Raw genomic sequence first — 19,198 nt, 5'->3', positions numbered from 1 at the left:
GAACTTAACCCAAAATCGTTAATCAAAGGGCAGACTTAACTGTATTTTCTAAGCCGATCACAAGCACAAGAATACCTCAAATTAGCAAAGACCCAGGGTACCTTCTTACCTATGCAGAAGTGCATGCCACAGCCTAGAAATGTAGTAAGTAAAAAACAAAAGGAAGGTATAGTTGGAGATGCTATTGGGAACTTTGGACAAATCCAGTTTCCTATCAGCAGGCAGAGGAGCAGGAAGAATTAAACGTTGGGAAATCCATCTGTAATTACTAGGTCTCTCCCTCCTTCAACTGGCAACTCAAAGGACTTCTTTCTTGAAAGCCTCATTCACAACACAGCACGCCAGTGCTAAAAGAACAAGTCTGAAACACACATAATTGACAAGCATCTTTTTTCCTCCAAAAGCTGATGTTGCCACAAGTGCATGAAGTATCCTGTCTTCTGTAAAACAGCACTAGTAAATTCTGTATCAGAGTTGCATTTGATTCCATGCCCATCTCCCCCCCGGAGTCTTTCTGTACATTCCCAAAGCATACCTCATTGCACACACACACACCCCCACACACCTGGCCCTCACATAAAAATAGCCACTGAAGAACAATTCAAGGAACCAACAGACTCCCACCAACAACAAGTTCTAATAATGCATTTTCCTGCTTCTCCACACGGCCTTGCTTTATTGGAGAGCCACGCTATACTCTCCATACCAGAGCAAAGGGAAGCACACAGGTATTTTCAATGTCACTCCAGACTTGGGCTTCTGGCTTCCCAAGTGCTCTGTAGACCCATATGGGACTGGCTTCAGCATGCCAGACTTCCCTCCTGTGCTGCTGCGGAAGAACTGGGCCCTAAGTCTTCTAACAGTATCAGAGAGTGTAATTCAGTTATTTTTCTCTTGTGGAAGGAAAAAGGTAAACAGCTTGATCAGGTCCAGTAGCTGAGCAATATAAAAAAAAAAAAAAAAGCAGCTGATGAAACCTACCAAAGAGCTTATTTGTGTCTGCCCATACAATCTCATCAGCTGTACCAGGGCCAGAAACCTGAGATCACTGCTTTGCTAGGTCTGCATAGGTCATCATATATCAATGACCCTTGATGAAGAAGACAGCTGAAGCCCAGCTTTCAAAAGTTCTTCCAACAGATTTGTCCATTTAGCCAAAAAAAGATGTAGAAAACCAAGTGATCATCATTTATTTATTTGAATAAATAGTACAACTGTCACAAACCATGCACAACACTCCTGCTGTGATTTTTAGCAAACATAGCATTGCATTGTAACTTGCTTACAGTACACAACTCCTGTCACAAAGCTGGATGTCTCCAGCATATGACAATTCCAGAATTTTATCTGCAAGGCTGGTTTTTAGTAGTTAGAAGTCCAGAGTAAACACTGTTAAAAACAGTAGAAAAGAGTCTTTAAAAATACATTAATACTGAAAGCACTGGGGTGTGGGGAAGAGGGGTAAGAAGCCCTGTAAGATTTAAACTGATTTTAAAAAATCTGCCACTGTTGGTTTTTCATCTTGAGAAACAGGATGCAGCTGAGGAGTATCTTGGCTTCTTATGTGGTAATATAGCTCACTGGAACTGAGTATGTCAAGCAGATGCACCTAAAAGGCAAGTTGTATAGACTGGAAAAGACAGACATTCATTAAGTACTTACAAACGTGGAAGCTTAAATGCTGCAGAGCATTCAGCATTCCAGATGAACTCAACAGGATTCAGATCTACCCCACTGGCACCCAGGGAACATATCTAAAACTCCAGTAACACAAAGAGTTCATGAATAGCAATAACATTTTTAACATTGACTTATCTTTTTGAGAGGAAAAGAAGTAAGCATCATGCATATGTAAGAGAAAGGCATGACAAAAACAGGTGTTTAGAGAAGCTTTACCTACACTGCTGTTCCTGTAAACTGGACTGCTTGAAGCTCAAGTTCAGTTAAATCCATCCTGCTCCCAATTTGGTTAACAATAAATACAGCATCTACAGGAAGAGTGACCTGGCTAGACAGCAAGGAGCTAAGGAACAAAACAATGTATTTTCCTTATGCAACATTTACCAACAGACTTGAAAACATAACAAAACAGGGTATCACACCTGCCCCCAATCTGTCCAGGGCATCAAGCCTGCAGTCTTGACTGACATGGATATTAATTGAAGGAATGCTAAAAGGGACCCATGCCTCAGGTTGTAGAGGAAGGACCCGGGTTTCTGCAGAGTGACCAGAAACACCTAATTGAACAAAACAGAGACTGTCTTAAAACTTGGTGGTATGTTCACATCTGCTCACATGCAATGAGGATGCCAGCTGTAAATCCCCATCTCAGAAACAGCCACCCCCCCCAAAGCCAAACTGCTCTTATCAATCTCCTCTTGTTACTTTCTGTTTGCTTTTGATATTAATATTGCTTGCAATTTCAAAAACCAGATTTCTCTGGAGGTCTTTCCCAGCATCTCAGAGAATATAAACAGCATTGGCACTTCCACATCAGCTGAAGGGAGATGGGTGGAATGACAGCTCTTTAGCAGACTTGTTTCCCACATATAACACTGCATTAAATTAAAAGTTCAAGACACCTTTCAGTTCAATCACCTTCCAGCTTCATGATACCCCTATTTCACAGCATGAAAGTTAGACCAATTTCATTAACTTGCCAGGAGAGCTAACTCACCAGGCCTTGGTGCCTCTGCAAGTCTCCTCTGTAATAATTGCTAGCGTCACCGTAGAGTCTAGTGGCCCCATCTGAAATTCAAGTCCAATTGTACTAGGCTCTGTATAAAAAGTGGGAGGTCAGCTCCCTCCTGAAGTACAGACAATCAATGATTCCCCACAGAACCTTATAGGGTAGAGGAGATCTGAATTTTTAATGGAAAGAAAGGGCAATTTCCTTCCATCTTTGTTCTGGAGGTATGAGAGGAGGTGACCCAAATAAATCAAATACTAGAACTCAGAACCCAAAAATGTGAAACAAAGAAGCACAAGCCTGTTTCTCTCCCTCTGAGATTAAAAAAAATGTTTAAGGAGGGAAGGAGAAAATCCCAGTTGTAAAATTATACCATTCAAATAGCAAGTTTCCTCTTGAACTCAGAAAGGTAAATAAAGGTTGGCATAAGAAATCCACTTTTAGGGAAAAAAGATGCCTACTTACAACGGGACTCAAGTGAGCCCATGGAGCAGGGCAATGGTACCCGCTTCCTCTTTGGGGCACTCAGCCCAAGTTTTGCACAAAATCATGGCTGCCCATAAAAGAAAAGTTGCTGCTGTGATACATAAAAGCAGCAGTCAAATCTCTCCCCTATGCACCTCAAGGAAAGGAGTGCTATTATATGCATATTCCACAAATAATTTACTCTGGAAATTATATTCCCATTTCCTTTGCACAGCTCACCTCAAAAATCTATGGCTTATGTTTCAGCACAACCTCCTTGTAGACACCACTACACCTGCACATCCCCAGCCAGGAACAGCTCCACAGATGAAACCTGTTAAGTACTATGAGGTAACAAGACTCTATCAGATAAATCTAGCAATCTTTTTTTAAAACAGATTCCTGCTAAAATCCATAACAGCTTAAAAGATTACAGGACTAGGCCAGAGCCTAGCAGAGTATTTCTTGTGATGGCACAGGACAATTCAATGAAATTAGTTTAAAGCATAACTGATCACTGAAGAGCTTCACAGGTAGTGCTAACCATCGGCTTGCACTGTGTATACGACGTCTTGCATAGCCCAGCACAATCCACAAGTAAAGGCAAGCTCTTATTTATACAGTAATTCAGTTTTACTCTTTAGGAAAGAAAATACATAAAACTCTGTTTATAAAAGCCTGACCCTCAGAACTGTACAGCTGCTAATAAGTCCAACAGGAATGAATCTGACCCTTTAACTCAGCTACGTGAAATGAAGAGTCAGCCTTTAAACTGCCAAGCTCATTATACCACATGTACGTTTCAGAAAGGACTGGGGGCAAAATGCATTAATCCATCCTGCACCTATTTGACCAGCTCCTGACCGACCTGATTAATGCTGCATGCTTAACAGATGACAGTGGCTCTAGCAACCAAATTTATCCCAGAAAGGAGATTAAATAAAAAATAGGCATCAAAAGGTTAGCTGGTCATCCCATTGCAAGACTTATTTTGTGTAAACACTGAATGGAAATAACACTGAGCAGTATGAGGTTAACACAAAAACTGAAGCTTTTGCCATTAGCTTCAGATAGTGCCTGTAATTCCCCCCAGTCCCACCCACCCAAAAGAAAATAAAAAACCTTATTTAACAGAAAAGGCTCAGCTTCTAAATAAATTCCAATGCTGATTTCCTACTGCTAACACTTAAGCCTGGTAAATTATCAAATGCCAGTGGCAAACAAGGAGTATGCAAAAGAAAGTCTATTATAGAAGCAAAGAGTCTGCAGCCATGAGGAAGGTCTCATGTTTTCCCTGCTTATTAGTTAGTGGTGTATCTCCTTTATCAAAAGAACATTTGTTGATGATAACAAACAACAGACTCAACAGTATCTTTTGGTAAAAGTGTGAAATATCTACACATTTTCAAGTGACTAGAGAATACACATGCATTATTTTCAGTGGGATTGTCATACATACAGCTACAGACAGACCACATCAACTGTAGAAAGAATGCATGAAGTATAGCATAAGGCACAAAGGGAGTGTGCAGAGGGTGTGTTTATTGTAATTTCTGCCTATGGAGGTTGGAAGGATGAAGACCTCAGCAGCTTCCAGGTTCATTCAACATTCTTGTACTTTGTGAACAGGTTGTACAGAACCCTGAGGGTAGACTTCAGGTCCAAGTTGACAACATCTGTGGAAGAAAAGGAGAAATTCTTAATTTGCTTTTTGTTCTCCCTTGTTTGCCCTCAAAGGAACAAAAGTCCCCACATCTCTGAGCCAGTGGGATCAGCAACAAAAAACCCCACAGAGTTTTGATCTCCCCAAGTCAAGCTTTTTAAACGTCCCATATGATGCATTTCAAAACACCTTCATGATAATACAGTTACAGCTAACTTCTCTGGGAAATGGAAGAAAGATAATTCCCTTCCTCATCTAAAATTGGTTACAGCGAAAGTCTACTCCTGTCTGAGACCTGGGATAAAGGCTTTGGGAAATACTACCCGTGACTTTAATAGGCCACAGAAGCAGCAAACAAGTAGCATATACATCATATGAGATACTGAACCTCACACATCCACAACTCTGCAATGATACAGTCCACGAATAAACGAAGCCTGAATTCTCTTAGCAGACTCAAAGCTTTCTATAATCTAATATCCCTTCTTAGCATGCTAGGCCAGAGAACAGGTCTGGAACAGTCCTCAACAAAAAGCTTTTCTGCTAGCACCTCCCAACCTATTACTATAATAAAATGCCAGGAAATACCACAGACATGTAATCCAGGGACTATGAGGGGAGGCATAGCACAGAGAAGGCTGAGAGGTGGAAAGGTTGGATATAATGTGTAAGGAAGGAGGAGGAGGAAGCCAAAAATACACAGTAAACTATATATGGAAGCAGAAGTAAGGAAGAACAGATAATTTAAAAAAATCTTTCAAAGAACTAGGAAGACAGCAAACAGTTAACAGACTAAGTACAATTAACGTGAGGTCCAGGGGAAACACCTACTGCCTGTTTTGAAGAATCATTGCCAGGACCTCTCCACCCTTCCCTCCCATCCCATACTGGATAACACCCTAACCCCCACACTTCATCTGGTATTTTCAGTAACCTCTCAAACTTTTCTTTCTACCTCTTTCGTGTATTATTTTACATATTTCAATTATGGTTTTGTATTTTGCATTTGCAAACGAATCTTCGGCTGACCCAAAGAAAAGAAAGGTCCTAACTGCTGTGAAGTAATACACCCTGAAAAAAGAGAAGTCTTACCTGGATAACTGAAATATTAAATATTTCAAGGTAGTTGAAAGTTCAAACAAGGAAGTTGCTTACTACCACAGAATCCTCAGTAAGATAACAGCCAGAATCAGCATTGGTTCCTCTGCACCAAGACCCAGTTCCCTCAGAAATGGATTTAAAATGTAAATTTAGCCATGAGACACAACACTTCGCAACAGCCATGCATTTCTAAAGATGGCGAATTAAGGCAAACAACTGCAGAAGAGGCAACTACCAGAAAATTTGACCCACTGATGCTGGCAGCCACTTTTGCTTGCTAAACAAATAAACAAAATAGTGCTGACACTATGAAAATGCCAAAAAAACCTGGCCCAAACAGTTAGCTCTGTAGTGGTCAGAGATTTTTAGTGTATTTGCCCTATTCCTCCCAAACGGTTTCCTTCTCCCCATGCCATCCATCTTCAGCCTTCCACTGAAAGCAGGATGGGTCTTTTCCCTGAGCCACCATAACCTCCATCTCAGCTGCCAAGGCACGAAGCGGTGTGATCAAGTCTTGTAGGGTTCAGTTCCTGCCTCTGGCTGACATCAGTTCAGAGGCAGGAACTGCCTATGCTATAAACCAAGATCAAGGTGCCAGTGGAGATCTAGAGGGCAGAGCAGAAATCTAGAAATCTAGAAACAGAAATCTAGAGGGCAGAGCAGAAACATCGCTGGAAGCCAGAAGAAGAGTTAGGAAACCAGTTCACGTCCCAAAGAGAGAGCAGCTGGGAGTAAGAGGCAGCGAAGTGCCAGACCAAGAACTACGGGCACCAGAAAGAGCACAAGCAGGAGCTGGAAGGGGGCCCAGATCTGCAGCACTGGGCTGGGCAGGCACCCTGTCCATCTGCCCTCATGAAGGTATTTAAGGCTGACTCCTACTAATCTCCAACAGCAATTTGAGCTAAATACCGGCTGCTGATCACCCCTGGTGACTACCCTGAGGAATGAGAGGTATGGGAGGGCCCATCACTAAAAGAAGGAATGGATCCAGCTCTTTTATTTGGCAGTGTAATGGCATGTAAATTTAAGGTCAGAAGAAACTATTGTGGTCATATAGTCTGACCTCATGTACAACCCAGTCCTTGCAGAACTTTGCCTTAGAAATCCTGTATTGAGCTTACTAACCAAGCTGTGGTTGAATTAAAAAAATAAGCTTAACATTGCATGGGTTTTTGTTTTCTTTTTTCTTTTTAAGTCTTCCAGTGGTAGAAATTCCACCTCCATCCCTTGACAATTCACACTGATTGTTAATTACCTTCACTGTTGCAAAAGTTATACTGTAATTCTAGTCTGACGTTTTCCTAACTTTCAGACCTTGTTATGCCTTTGTTTCCTGCATTAAAGAGTACAGTAGTGTGAGATGCATCCTCCCTGTGTGGGCGATTACAGTGTTCCTCGTTGATCAGCTTTGAACAGGCATTCCCAGGAATAAGCATATTCTCAGCCTCCCGTTTCTTATTGTAAGATGAAGCATGCACAGTCATTACATTACCAACAACAACTAATAAAATGTTAACTGAAAGTGGCCATAAATCATCAAAATAGTTTAAATATTCCATTAATTAAAAACTTTCACACTCCATAACAACCCCGTTAGAGGCTAATAAATTAATCCACTACAACATACTTTTGCTGCAATAACTCAGCATCAGGTACTGCTGCTGGCTCAATCTACTGAATTGGGCTGGAAGAACACAGAAGAGGAGCTGTCCTGTATGCTCCTATTTTTGTTTATCACCTGTACAAAGACACACTAAAATATTAAACAAGACCTCTTTCTTCCAAGCACTGCAGAAAGCATGGGCTATAGAAATAAAAATTGTGATGTTCTACTCTAGACAACGTTTTACATGAAAATCCTACAACCATGCATTCACCTAACAGGTTTTCCAGCCTATTTAGGAATGAACAATAGATCAGTACGGCATTAACAGAGTATACCATACACAAAACTTTTTGCAGAGCATGGAAGTCTATGACAAAATGAATTCTTGTTCTAAGAAACACATATTACATGACTGTACTGACTCTCAAGATCCTACAGAGGATTCCATGAAAATACAGTGACAAGCAAAGCCCAAGATGTTACTGTCCTCTCCACAGAAGCAGCTTTTCAAAAGCAACAGTCAGTTTTACAGGTAATTCCAGCCACACAGACACCACACGAGCACACTCACTCCAACAGCTGTGAACTATTGCTGCCGGGAGTGGGTACACACACAGAAGAGGAAGGAATACACACAAGAGACTGTACATCCTGCAGCAGCGAAAAGCAAAAAGCAATGTTCTATGAGCTAATTTGGCTCTCTAACTTCTATTAATAATTAAATTTTCTATCAGTAAAACACTGAAACATTCTGCTGCTTACTGAATCTACACACCTTGTCTGACGCGAACAAAAGATCTGCTATAGTGTCCTACCACTCATGATAGTGTAAGGGTCTAAGATAGCCTTATGGGAAGGTAATCTCCTCTGTTAGATCAACTGATTGAAACAAAACAAAGAAAAAGGACAAGCTTTCAACTAGAGAGTCTTCTCCTAGGTTTTTAACATTTTCTCTCTCTCAAAACAGGCTTATCTAGCTTACCTGGTCTCCTACTGCAATCTCTTTAACCCTTCCATTCAAAAAACTGCCATTCCTGATTGTGCATTCATATTTCTCCAGTTTCCTTGTCCTCCTCATATACCCACTGACTCAGCTCCAATACTCAGAACACTCCTTTACTTTCCCAAGTCAGTGTCTTGTTTCACTGAATTTTTCAGGAGCACTTTTCATCCCCAAATTTAAAAGAACAGCACTGACACGATACACATGCATTTAATATCGTCTTTTGCCATTTTTCCCCACTAAAACCAGCTCCACTATTTGTTAATCTATTTACTATCACCACTTCGTCTCATTTTAAGTCAGACTGAACATTTCTTGGGGGCTCCTCATTTTTCTTTGTTCTGCGGAAGCCTCTAACACATATGTAGTTTGTAACACCAGGAATAAAAATTGCTCATTTAGCAGTCATAAAGTTTTAATTCCTCTTTTTATGCCTAGTGCAAGCAACAACACAGACCTCATCATTAATTGCAAGGTTCAGAGACTTTAAAAGAAAACTCAGTTTTTACACTTTTCAGTTCTGACTCCCAAGTCCACATAAATCAAGAAGAGAGTTTGCTACCAGTTCTCCTAAAAAAAAAACAAAAGCCTTTCAGTTATCTGTCACTGAAATCTGATCACAAGAGTCCAAACTAGCACTAACTGTAAGAATTATGAGAATTAGACCATGAAAAGCTTCCTGCTTGGATTGTTACTGAGAATACCAGCTGAATTTATAATATAGCACTGAACAGCTCTTGGATCATTCACTAAAGCTAGACTTGTACACCTCAGTGAATCTATTCCAGACAAGAAACACAGGTAAGGATATACCCCAGACACAGACAATGAATGCTTTGGAAAACCGTCAAGGGGCGCATTTACAGCTCCACTTTGTGGTACTACCGCTACTGTCTTCAAATGGAGTTGCACTTCAAATGCACTTGTTATTATGTCTTTATATACAGTTTAAAGCCACGCGGCATGTCCATACCTTCAGGGCGAGCTTTTGGTTTCTTTAGTCCTCCATCTTGCATCAGCTCAAAAGCAAAGGAAACATTATGGACCTGAAAGAGGTAAAGTGTTTAGAATCTTAAAGTTATATAGGCATTAAAAACTTTAATCAAATTTTAAAAATGCTTTGTTCTCTCTATGCTTGATATAGAGAATAATTCTATTTAAATCAATATTAAACATTTACATGTTTAAACATGGCAGAAAGTAGATATGAGAGACTAAGAAATGAAAGCTTGTATCATTATAGGGCAAATATTCACTTTTTGATACAAAGGAAGTAATTTAAGATTTCCAAATTTCAAGTGTAAAAATGTGACTGGGTACCACATGAACCAGGAAACCCCATTAAGCCCTGATCTCAGTCTCTATGGCAGAGGCCAGAGAGCTCCCAGTAACAACTACAACAGAGCTGCACTTTGTTGAGTTCTTCCTGCCTGTACCCAGGATCAACATTTCCAACTCCAAGGCAAGAGATCACTTGCCATCCAGGCAACAAGGAATGTAACAGAAGTGACATAACTGAACAGAGATGAGAAAATACATATGGGTGTGTAAGAAAGAAGAAATAAGGACACTAAATGGAATTATTTGCAAACAGCATTAGTCTTTCCTGCATTATTATCAGCTGCATATGAAGCAACATCAACATCACATCATCAAGGAGCCAGGCTGCTTGTTGCATGACCTTGTGCTAATCCCTTAGTCTCTTGATGCTTTGGCTTCCTCTACTTGAAAACAGAGATGAAAGTCAAACTAAGTTTCTCTAATGAAGCAAATGCTTCAAAAAATGCTTGGTGGTGGCAGTTCCTAGACAGACTGTTCAGTGAACTTGCAAAACAAGCAAGGCACAACTGTACAGAAAGAGCTTCCTGAAAAGCCACCAAGGATCATACATGAACATAAAGTCAGAGGAAACAAAATGGACAAAAAGGAAAAATGCAATAAAGTGGGTGCCTTCTTTTAATATCTCCTTTGAGGAGCAAACATTGTGGTCTGAAGAGATCTGCATAGCAGCTTTCTTGTCCATGATTACTGAAATTTAAGCAAGGTAATTTGGATTATGAATTCTGTGCATTTTTGTTGCTGCAAATGACAGTTCTGGAGATACATAGCAAGGGGAAGAGATTTAATTAAAGCTACTCATCTTGAAAATCAGGGAGTTACACATACAAAGCTCCCCTACAACAAGGAAAAAAAGCCCCTTTCACTGCTTATTGCTCAGGACTTTATTAATCTCTTTTTACCTGCTACAGTTCCTCCTCACTCACTGTGACAAAACCAATCACTTTCAAAATGAAAATATTTTTTCCTTTCCCAAAAACACAGAGTCTACCTCTCCTTCTTTGATTTACAAATCCCCTTTCCTCAAGGCAGAGTCTCCACACAAAACCACATTACTTAAGGAATACTGGATAATCTTTATGAATTTAAACCATTAACAACAAAATCATAACTGAACAGGTGCTGGCTACAACTCAGCATCCTGCATTTCTACAAGGGCGAAAATTCAAGATACTAGGATAAAAAAAGCAAGAGAAAGCTATAAAGGAGAGCTTGTATAAAACATAGTAGATGACCATTTTCCCACTGCTCTATCAAGTTCCTGTGCAGTATACAACATTCAAAATTAACTAATCCCCATCCTATCCACACACTTAACATCTAAAGAAGCCCCTCTTACTGGAGCCTGATTTCCTGCCTTCAGGGAGCCCCTTTAAGCTCCCAAATAGCAACTAGTCACCTCCTGAGGAAGTCAACAAACCCTATACAACCTGTAGAACCAGCAGGCTCAGCACGTTAGCCTGGGTCTGCAAAGGTGCTTATTTGGTGCAGCTCAATTTCCTCTTGCAATGCTGCTATGATCCACCCAGGCAAAGCTGGGTTATTGTACAGATGATGAAGTCTCATCCCTCAGGAAGCATGTACCTTTGCTGAGGGGTGCTTGACAGCAAAAATCTGTGCTGAAGTCATTATGAAAAACCCACTATTTTAAACAGTCCTCGCCTTACAAAGCATTCAATCTTTTAACTTTTGCCAGTGTTTCCACTCTTGACCTAGCCATCTCCTGCTCCAGCTCAGCCAACACAATACTTGCATCCTCTCCACTGCAGAACATGGAAGAATAAAAAGCAGGGGGCAGATGCAATACTCCAGCACAATCAGGCTCAGAGTATTCTGATACCAGGCACCAAATATACACAGATGTGTGTGCATGTCCAGGAACAATTGCAGAAAGAGGCAAACATTTGGTTATGACAAAAAAATATGTGTTAAGCACTCTACTCATTGTTAACACTAGGAAGGACACAGGACAATGGAGCAAGCGTGGGGCTAAGAGCAAGACACTTATTTCGTCTCCTTCCGTTTCTAATACCCTGATTATGAGTAAGACAATCTAAGACTCAAAGAATCCACTCTTCTTCCTCAAAGCTCGTTTTGTCTGAGACACTGTTAGGCAGTGAGTCATTCACTCCTTACCAAACAGAAAGAAATATCCAAAGACAACAAGCTAGCACATTCTCTCAAAAGTTAAAGTCAGCAACATTGGCAATGATCCTGCCGGGAACTGGACACAGAACCAGATGTCTGTGCTCACAAATTGACTTCAGACAAGCAATTTTTTTCATGCTCCCTCCCTGGCAGGATCAGGGCATCCATCTTGACTTTAGATCAACTCCAAAACATGTTACTTGTGAGCACTCAACATATAGTTTCTAACCCCAGATCAACCAAAGATCATGGCCCAGGTACCACCTCTTCTACTACAGTATCTCATTTACGTACCAAGTAATGATATTTATTCGCTTGGTTTGTAGGAACATTAAATAAACTACAGAAAAATAACTAATGGTTATTAGGCAACTGACACTAATGAGATGAGGGAGCAGTTTTTAGGGATGACATTCTGTGACCTTGGGAACAAGCTCTATCCATGTCAATCCCAGTGTATAGGATGCAGCTAAAGCAGAGCTTCCCATCTCTCACCTTTTGTTTTTCTTGCCTATTTACACAGTACATACTAGACAAGGCCAGGCATCAGCTCTGCTGTCTAGCACAATAAGGCATCCCTGAGCACAAAAACACTTCAGGCAGTACTACAATTTAATAAATCACTTGGATTATGCAAAGTACTATACAGTACAAAGCACTTATTACTGATTTATTAATTCCAGATATTCATGAGCTTTACGTGTCGTTTGGTGCTAGCAACAGAATACCTTTCTTCCTTAACTATGGGGAATTTACCCATTCATTTCACAAGCAACTTTTAGTGGTATTAATTATCAAGTGTCACAGCCAGTACATCCTTGCTACAGCTCCTGAAAAGAAGAATATACCAGGTTCTGATTTACTGGGCACAATGACTGGAAAATATCATGTGGTAACAAAGCAAAAAGAATATAACCTGGAGTTTCTACCTACCTTTTGATCAAAACTTTCAGGTGTTAAGTAGAAGTTGTGAAGTGGAACAAAGTAGTCTTCAAGGAGACCCATGAGCAAAACCAAGTAAACACCATCTGCAAACTAAATAGAAATACTGATGACATTCCTAGGTGAAAGCATCTGTTGTCAAATAAGCATTCATAAACAAGCAGAACAAAGAATGCTTGGCCCAAATTATGTACTTCGATTTCTACCACTGTTGTTTGCTAGCACAGAAGTGTAAGATGGTTCAGGAGTCACAGACTGCTCCTTTCAGGCATAGCAAGGAATTGACAGCAAGTGTAACAAGCATTTAGGGCTTTGTTTCATCTGCTCCCTGGATTCACCTATACCCTTGCAAAGACCAGTGCAGCTGAGCAAGCTAAATCAGTCCCTTCTTAAGAGCCTGTTGATATAGCTGCTTTCTTGTCAGTTCTCTAAAGAAAAGAAAAAAAACACAGGATACAAGGCTTTCTCCCTACATCTGGTAGCATTATTTCCTCTACTCTCATTTCCTGAGCAAAACAAGGAAGCCCATCAGCTATCACTATAGCATTAACCCATGCAAGATCATGTGCCAACAACTATTTAAATTACTTACATACAGTAAATAGCTCTAAGCAGAAGAAATTAAAAGCGATTCACCTGGGAGTTATCTACAATTTGCACTCCTTAGTTATGCAGAGTATTTGGTCTGAAAAGGCATGGATTGAAAACAAGATCTTCTTTATCTCCAGCCAGTTACCTATTTACTAGGCTACTGAATACTTTGGGGTGAGGTTAGAGTACGTATGTCTGTTCTTGATTTTCCTCACATTCATTTTATTCGCTTGAGGAATCCTGCCTACTTCACTACAATATTTAACAAAGCTTTTCTATTTTAAAAAACACAAGACTTCCTGTGAAACATGGTTCCACATTATATACTCCCAGTCCTACTGCTACAGTACCTGGTCATTTCAACTACAATCCCTCTTAAGTTGTGTGTGCTGGACATTCAAATCTGTGCCCTTAATCAGAACTTGAAATTAAGTCTCCCCTGTCACAAGTAGGAAGTTTAACTTCACAAAATAAATTTTTTTTCCAAGTCAAAAGAGATTATTTACAGTTTCAGTAAATACTAAACAATATACTACTTTCAGCAATACTGTTCAGTATTCCTACCAGATAGGACAACTACTTACTGGCTAAGGGGGGTAATGTTATGTGTTTCTAACAGACTTCTCACTTGTGATCCTGATATGGTATATGTGACATCCTCTAACCTTTTTAAAAATAAATTGTTGGGTACTTCTAAGGCATTAAGCAACAATTTCTTGTGACAGATCAGATCCAGTCACCCATTTATTTCAGCAAAGCTATAAAATAGCAGTGAATGACTGGTATTAAACTAAGCCAGGCTCAAAAAATTACCCATACTCCTGGTATAATTATCTAGATGCTGTGCTTATTTTTTTTGCCGCGACAATAAGATAACCATGTCTCCACAGTTCAGTGAACGCTGGAAAGAATATCTGCTTCCGCTTAGCCAAGCCCATGCCTGAAAATTGCTTAATTTTATCTGTAAAGTGAGAACTACCCCACTGACACTGAAATTCACACTTACTTAAGGTTTCCAAGCATATTCAGTACCCAGTTCCTCGCTAGAGACAGAGAACTCCTGCGAGTAGATAGTGGTGGTTGACAGTCACCTCCGCTAGCTTTAAACAAACTAACCTGGATACCACTAGCAGTCAAGCCACTGCCATACAGGAGCTCTGAGTCGTTAATCCACACTGCTGAGAAGCAAGCACAGTGCATGTGCTCACAAGACAGCAGGGTAAAGAGGAAGATATGAAGGCCTTTGCTGCACCAGCAAAATTGTTTCCAGTCCCACTTTGATGTGGTCAAAGCTAACACTGATATCTCTATGATGAACTGCACACTGCAGTCCACAGTCCTCCTGAGAGCCCCAGGCAGCCAGCTATTAAGAGCTTATACCAGTTCATCATGAACCCTCACAGCCAGAAAAGACACAACCCACCATCCACCCATAACTACAGCAACTGCTTTGCAGCACTCCACTTTGATCCGAGAGACAAGTCGCCCTGAAATCCAGCCATATTCTACAGTCATTAATATGACCCTATTAAATATCCAAGAATTTCACCTTATAATACAAATCAACAGCAACATGAAGTATGTGTAAACATGAGTAAAGGAAGCAAGCATCAGTGAATGTCATTGCTACTTAAAAGACAAAGCCTTGATCCCATAAATTAACATGCCCAAAGATAAACAGTTCCATAACAAGGTTTTATGGAGCAAGGGCCTAGATTTGGAACTTACACAGTTAGATTACATACAAAAAGACAAAGTCCCCTACCTGGGTTTCTAACTCCGTTACTTCCAAATTCAGTTTATTCAAGTGTTTGTTCACAAAGGTGATCAGAGACTATAAAAAAAACCACCAGAACCAGTGATGTTAGACACTACAGTCAGTGCCTATGTGAAAGGGTTAACATAATCTTTTAAGACATTTTTTTAAGCTTAATAAATATGCATGTGTGCTATTTGCTTTTGCATAAATAAGTACATAAAACTGAAAACAACTCAGTCATATAGTCATTTTTGTTGCACCATATGCCAGAAGTCACCAGATGGTGCTATTACATACAGCTTACTAGTTATTTTTCCTAGCGCATAAAGCATACTTTAGTGTCGTCGGAAAAAGCTGTGATGACATTGGTTCTTTTGTAGGTTCTTTGTGAAGATGAAGCAAGCAGTAGGTGCATTTACTGTCCACACTAATCTCTTCTGTTCTTGGAGAAGATCCACTGCCTGGGAGCAAGGCATCAGCAGCACTGAGCTAAGACTCCCAAGAGAAGATGCTAACAGTACACTGCTCTGCACATATCTCTGTTCCTGGAGTGATATGTGCATATCAATTAGCAAATTACAGTCAGGATGTAACCCAAGTCTGGCATTTCTATTCCAGCAGGAAGCAGACATGCAAGATCCTGCTACTATGAGCCAGATACGTGCTAATGTATTGAAGCACAGAGATCTGCCAGCCTGCTTACAACACTTCCAAAAGGGACACAGAGTTTAGTGTTAACACTTTTACTGAGTGGATAGAGTTAACTTAATTCTCTATCAACTTTAAAAACACTCTTCTAGAAGACGTTTCAGACTGGAAAGATAAAATCTTCCAGAGACTTCAAAGCATTATTTTAAATGCATACATCCTCTGTTTCATATCAAGCGAAGGGACAAATTCCAACACTGATCTTTGCATACTACTGTTCTAATAAATAGCTTAACAGCCATGTTGGAACTAGCTGATGGAACGTCAAGTCTCTTCCTTATGTGTTCTCTAAAACTAACAAGAGCTGGCAGAGATCAACTGCCACTTTACCCCTCTGTTCTGCCTAGCACAAGAGCCACGTCAAGAATATGTCTGAATAGGTGTGCTTTGCGATGATACTCAGCCTTGGAGGAGAGAACAGAGGACCATATGAATTAGTGTTAAGCAGAAGAGCCCTAGGACAAAAGCAACTCTTCTGTAAAAGCTTTATCTTTAGCAAACTTATTTATGGGTGAATCACATTTCAGGGTATGGTGGAAAATATCTTCCAGTTGTGGAAGATCATCTTTAGTACAAGAATGAGCTGAAAACCAAATAGCGAGTGCTTCTTGGGGAGACTGAGGCTGAAGACACATGCATGACTGGCTGCTGTTGAGCTTTAGCGAAGGGGTCACCACCACCAGCCGCTCATTAGCTGACAGCCCAGCCCCTCCTCGCTGGAGGACAGCACCTGCGATATAAAAGCGTGTACGACTGTCCAGTCAGAATGATCTGTACCACTGTGAATACTTTGCAGAGTAGCTTTTTCTAACCTGTATCATTTTGATTGAATCTAGCAGCGCTACCTAGAAAAGCCTTGGCCAATAAACCAGAGTAATGAGACAAGCCTGACCAAAGCCAATGAATCCAGGTATCATCTGGCTTTGCAACAGTAATCTTTGGGAATAAACACTCTTTTCACAATTTCAGAATCCTCTTCTGCTGTTTTCCAGATCTTTCTGGATATCTTTCCAAAAGCATAAGAAAAAAAGCAATGTAGAAAATAAAACTTGAATTTTATTTTTTACCTTTTTGACTACGCTGAGTTTGTCTGGTGCATGATCAAAAAGTGTGTCAAAGGCATCACGCTCTGATTTTAGGGGGGGAAAAAAAGAAAAATCAATACACCTCCAACAGCCACGTATGGGAAGCAGGTTATGCGTCCCAAGCTTAAAGGTCTTTCTCAGAAAGCCACGTAACAGAGACCCAAGCTAAAAGTTATCACCCTATTTCGGTGTCTAACTAAATGCCAGAGCGAACTCCCCTGGGAATTTTAGAGGTAACTGAAAATAAACATGTAATTCACTGATTTCCCTTTTCTGACATTCATAATCGGTACACAAAATATGTAGGTGGAAGAAAAATTAAAACGAAACATAAATTTGACTATGCTCCAATCCTAACTTAAACCATGAGACACTGAAACATCACCTGGTTTTGGTGCACTACAGCTACAGTGATAGCTATGGTTGCATCCACCGCTCAGCGTCAAAATCAGATATTCATTTGGTTAATTTAAAATTACTGGTATTACCCCTGACTTCATTAAAGCCTAAAACTGAACACGAGTGAAACTTGATTCAGCAGTGTATGAACAGCAAAGCTTACATACAGTATGAAGATTTAAATTATGTTTAGACCTTCAAAGCATTGTATACCAATGTCTAATCCAAACTAAAATCTACTAAATTGACTATATTAGTGCAACATTTCACATTGTGGCAGCTTTGGGCTGACTGAAATTTTCCAAACACTGAGTGTTTTGGATGACAACTGTCATCATCAGGTAAAACAAGAAAAAATTAGAAATCTAACCATTTGGAGTTGCATTAAAAAAAAAAAGAATAAAAAATGCTGGAGAAGTGTGTGGGTTTTAAGCTGTTAACATTTTCAAGATAGTTTTTAACAGTATTCCCAAGTTCAAATTCTTTTTATTTACAGAACACATTTTAACAGTTTTCTATTGTTAAATACACAAACATATTTATTATCCAAATTCCTTTAGTATCTGAAGATATGTTGTTTAGCCCCTATAACCCCCTGACATTACCTATTTTCCAAGTACCTTATTAATTTTTAAGGTAGATACTCTGCAAGAGGGGAAATGGTAGTGTTCACACATTATAACTGGGGAACAGAGAAACCAAATGACTTGTTCTTCATCACACACAGTCCTTTACAGGAGCCCACATCTCTTCAGTGAGAACAAGTGACTTAATGCCCCTAACAAAACTAAATGCAAAAAGAGTAGTCTCTCAGCAGCAACACCAAAAAAATTGTTTTTTCTTTAGAAGACCAGATCTATGGTTGGTAAGGTCTAAACTCTAAAATCTAGTGAACATGGAGGAGGTAAGATACTCCATGCAAAGGAATTAGAGAGGGCTGACTGGTCGATGAAAGCGGACAGATAAAGAGAGCTTTCTTACACCTTGTACCAGACACCTTTGCTTCAGTAATTTTCACATATTCATTTATATATAAATTAAATGGTCACATTATGAAGAAGGTGTAACTCTTATGGCTGGGGGTTGCAAAGATTTTTACTTCAAACCACTAACAACAGTACTAGGAAATATTGCCCTGTGCATCATTTTCGCTATTCGTTACTTACAAATGAAAACAAATCAACAGAGACCAGCCTAAAGAGCACAAGCAGTATACTGGATGATCTGGTTCTACTCATTATGCCCCACTTCTGTGTGGAGTAACAAAACCTGCCCCCGCAATACATTCCAACCCTGCAGAATTCCGCAATCCATTGTCTTGATCTGCTGAAGGAAAACAGACAAGATTTCTGTGCCTGACATTAAAAAAAAAAAAAAATTTCAGAGTCAACTTACCAAATCTTCCCATCATCATCCTGCAAGTCAGAGCATTCAAAAATATTGGGTTAGTTCATGAATAATCACTTTGAAAAGACAAGACCACGGGCTTAACGGGCCTTTTCCTGCAAGATGCCGAGGGCTAACCACTCCTACCAAGTCAGGAGGCTGAGCATGTCGCACACCAGACCCAACGTGCTGCAGGAATGTCCCCAGCAGACCACCAGTGATGTCAGGGAGATACATTTGAAATGAATGGAAATGCGTAATTATGTTTTACACATAATTATGATTTCTTATGCATAACTTTTTATGATGAAGAGT

General features: G+C 40.0%; 1 protein-coding gene across 3 annotated transcripts in view; it reads right to left on the bottom strand.

Annotated features, from left to right (window-relative positions):
• Positions 1–1,161: 1,161 nt before the first annotated feature.
• The window catches only part of PARVB (parvin beta), a 67,386-nt gene continuing 49,349 nt past the window's right edge, over positions 1,162–19,198 (bottom strand). For 2 of the 3 annotated variants that reach the window (XM_072876015.1, XM_072876032.1), the window contains exons 8-13: positions 18,893–18,912; positions 17,081–17,142; positions 15,312–15,380; positions 12,947–13,048; positions 9,501–9,573; positions 1,162–4,830 (exon numbers count right to left, since the gene is read on the bottom strand). In XM_072876015.1, coding sequence (XP_072732116.1) covers positions 4,754–4,830; positions 9,501–9,573; positions 12,947–13,048; positions 15,312–15,380; positions 17,081–17,142; positions 18,893–18,912 — 403 coding nt within the window. In that variant the 3' untranslated portion in view covers positions 1,162–4,753. The remainder of the gene's footprint in view (positions 4,831–9,500; positions 9,574–12,946; positions 13,049–15,311; positions 15,381–17,080; positions 17,143–18,892; positions 18,913–19,198) is intronic. The other variant, XM_072876023.1, reaches the window with a different exon arrangement.

Source organism: Ciconia boyciana, chromosome 1 (genome assembly GCF_034638445.1).
Source record: "Ciconia boyciana chromosome 1, ASM3463844v1, whole genome shotgun sequence".
Lineage (NCBI taxonomy): Eukaryota > Metazoa > Chordata > Aves > Ciconiiformes > Ciconiidae > Ciconia > Ciconia boyciana.
This window is presented reverse-complemented; position numbering and strand designations above follow the sequence as displayed.